This window comes from Lottia gigantea, assembly GCF_000327385.1.
Source record: "Lottia gigantea unplaced genomic scaffold LOTGIsca_979, whole genome shotgun sequence".
In the NCBI taxonomy this organism is placed as follows: Eukaryota; Metazoa; Mollusca; class Gastropoda; family Lottiidae; genus Lottia; species Lottia gigantea.
In genome coordinates this window covers 10,051-12,047 of record NW_008711161.1, presented here as the reverse complement: position 1 = coordinate 12,047, position 1,997 = coordinate 10,051, and the positions used below count along the sequence as shown (strand labels likewise).

The window sequence follows — 1,997 nt, the reverse complement described above, 5'->3', positions numbered from 1 at the left end:
ACCTTGGGTGATGCTATTTTGACATAAACTACAATAGGAGCCAAGGAAGTCTTGGCCAGTTGGGAAGGGTGATTAATAGTGTCACAATCTAAAACAACCAGTTGTAATGTTCGAGCTAGTTCAAATATCCTCTCAATTTCAGCTTGTACTTCAACTAAAAGGAAAAGGTTAAAATAATAATAATTTCACTATATAAAGTTTTAAGAAACTGTACTGGCCATTTTACATCATAGAACCCTTTCCAGAAAATTTTAAATGATTCAAACAACAAAGGAAGAAAATCGTAGCTTTAAAAGATAGTAAAGAGGTTTTCTAAATTTTTTATGTGTATCAGGGACACTGATAGCTTTGATTTGTACTATTCCAATTTTTATTCTGACGTCTGTGGTTCTTGCAATTCCACTAAAACTAATGCGTTTTATGACTTCTATGCAGTCCCCCTCTAGTAACGTCATAAAACGCATTAGTTTTGGTGGAATTGCATCCCTTTAAGGAAACATGTTTCTTTCTAGTATAACTTTTCAAGGAGTAACTAAGCAAGAGTGAAATCTTGACCTCTATTTAAAAATGACTTAGTATTCTCCATATTTGATGGACCGAACACAAAAATACTATTCCTATTGAGGACAAAATACATCATCTTTTGATAAGGAATAAGAAATCAGGTATTAAGAATAAGAAATAGTTGGAATGAAATCAACTGAAGTTGAGCAGTCCCTTATCACAATTTGCAAATTAAATGTGAAGACTTATTCATACAACTTTATTTTTGCAAGGGCAATACTGTATGATTTAAAAACACAGTTATCTCCCTTATAATGTATATTATGCCAGTGATATTTAATATTGAAAATATATCATCTGTGAGGAATAATGTATAAGTCTTAGAATTTTCTTAAATAACGGAATACAAGTTTATTATATACTAGACATGTGTTTTATTGAACGCAACGTTTCAATAATTTGAATTGTTATCATCAGTTTTAATGATATACTACTCCATGGTTTTTATTATACACAACGTTTCAACAATTTACACTGTCATCATCAGTTTATATGATTTACTACTGTTGAGTTTTATTGTTCACAATGTTTCAATAATTTACATTGTCATTATCAGTTTATATGGTATACTACTCCTGAGTTTTATTGAACACAACGTTTCAACAATTTACATTGTCATCACTAGAATTTTATATAACGGTATCAAATAAATAAGAAATAATACTATTTTTTGATTGACAGATTTGTCTTGCTTGAACGGATCTTCATTACATGACATACTAGTCCAAGAATTTTACAAAAAAAATAAAAAATAAAACATACCTAAACCAGAAGATCTGCTATTTGGTCTTTCTAATATGGCTCTTTTACTGGGGTTATTTAACACAGAGCGTTTGGCTAATGATATATCAGCAGTCACACGCGTTATTATAATCCTGGAAAAAATAAACAAACACTATTATTTATATTGCACAATAATACACACTTATAAAAACACACTGTTAAATAATGGCACATACACATAATGATTCACACTTAGGTGATGATGGGTTATTAGGGCTGCAACGATTCTTAAGTTGCGATTTGATACACTATACAATACTCATCCAACGATACAATTTATTGCCATAACTATCTCGATTCATTTATTAGTGAAGGAAAGAGAAAAAAAAAGTTGAAATTTGTAACAATTTTGTCACTATTAAGCACTTGAGAATATTTAGAAGTAAGGAATTGTGAAAAAATCTCGAATTTTAAAGTCAGAAATAAATTTTTGTAAATTTTGATGTGAAAATGAAAACATGACACTATTTTTTATGTATACACACAAGGATTCTGTGTCATTAGTTATTAACGGGGGCTAGGAATTAATTGTGCCGATACATCATGATTATTTTTATCCAATGCGATGCATCGATAAGAAGGAACAGCGGTTCATCGATGAATCGTTGCAGCCCTATGGGTTATACAATCAAAGGTATGAAATATCAGAG

At 30.3% G+C, this 1,997-nt stretch overlaps 1 protein-coding gene across 1 annotated transcript; it reads right to left on the bottom strand.

The window, feature by feature from the left end:
• Positions 1-2: 2 nt before the first annotated feature.
• Positions 3-1,441, bottom strand: LOTGIDRAFT_60256 (hypothetical protein; the record flags this gene model as incomplete). Its single annotated transcript, XM_009069027.1, has 2 exons — positions 3-154; positions 1,327-1,441. Coding segments are annotated over 2 exons (267 nt in total), but the record flags the coding sequence as incomplete, so codon positions are not given.
• Positions 1,442-1,997: the final 556 nt, after the last annotated feature.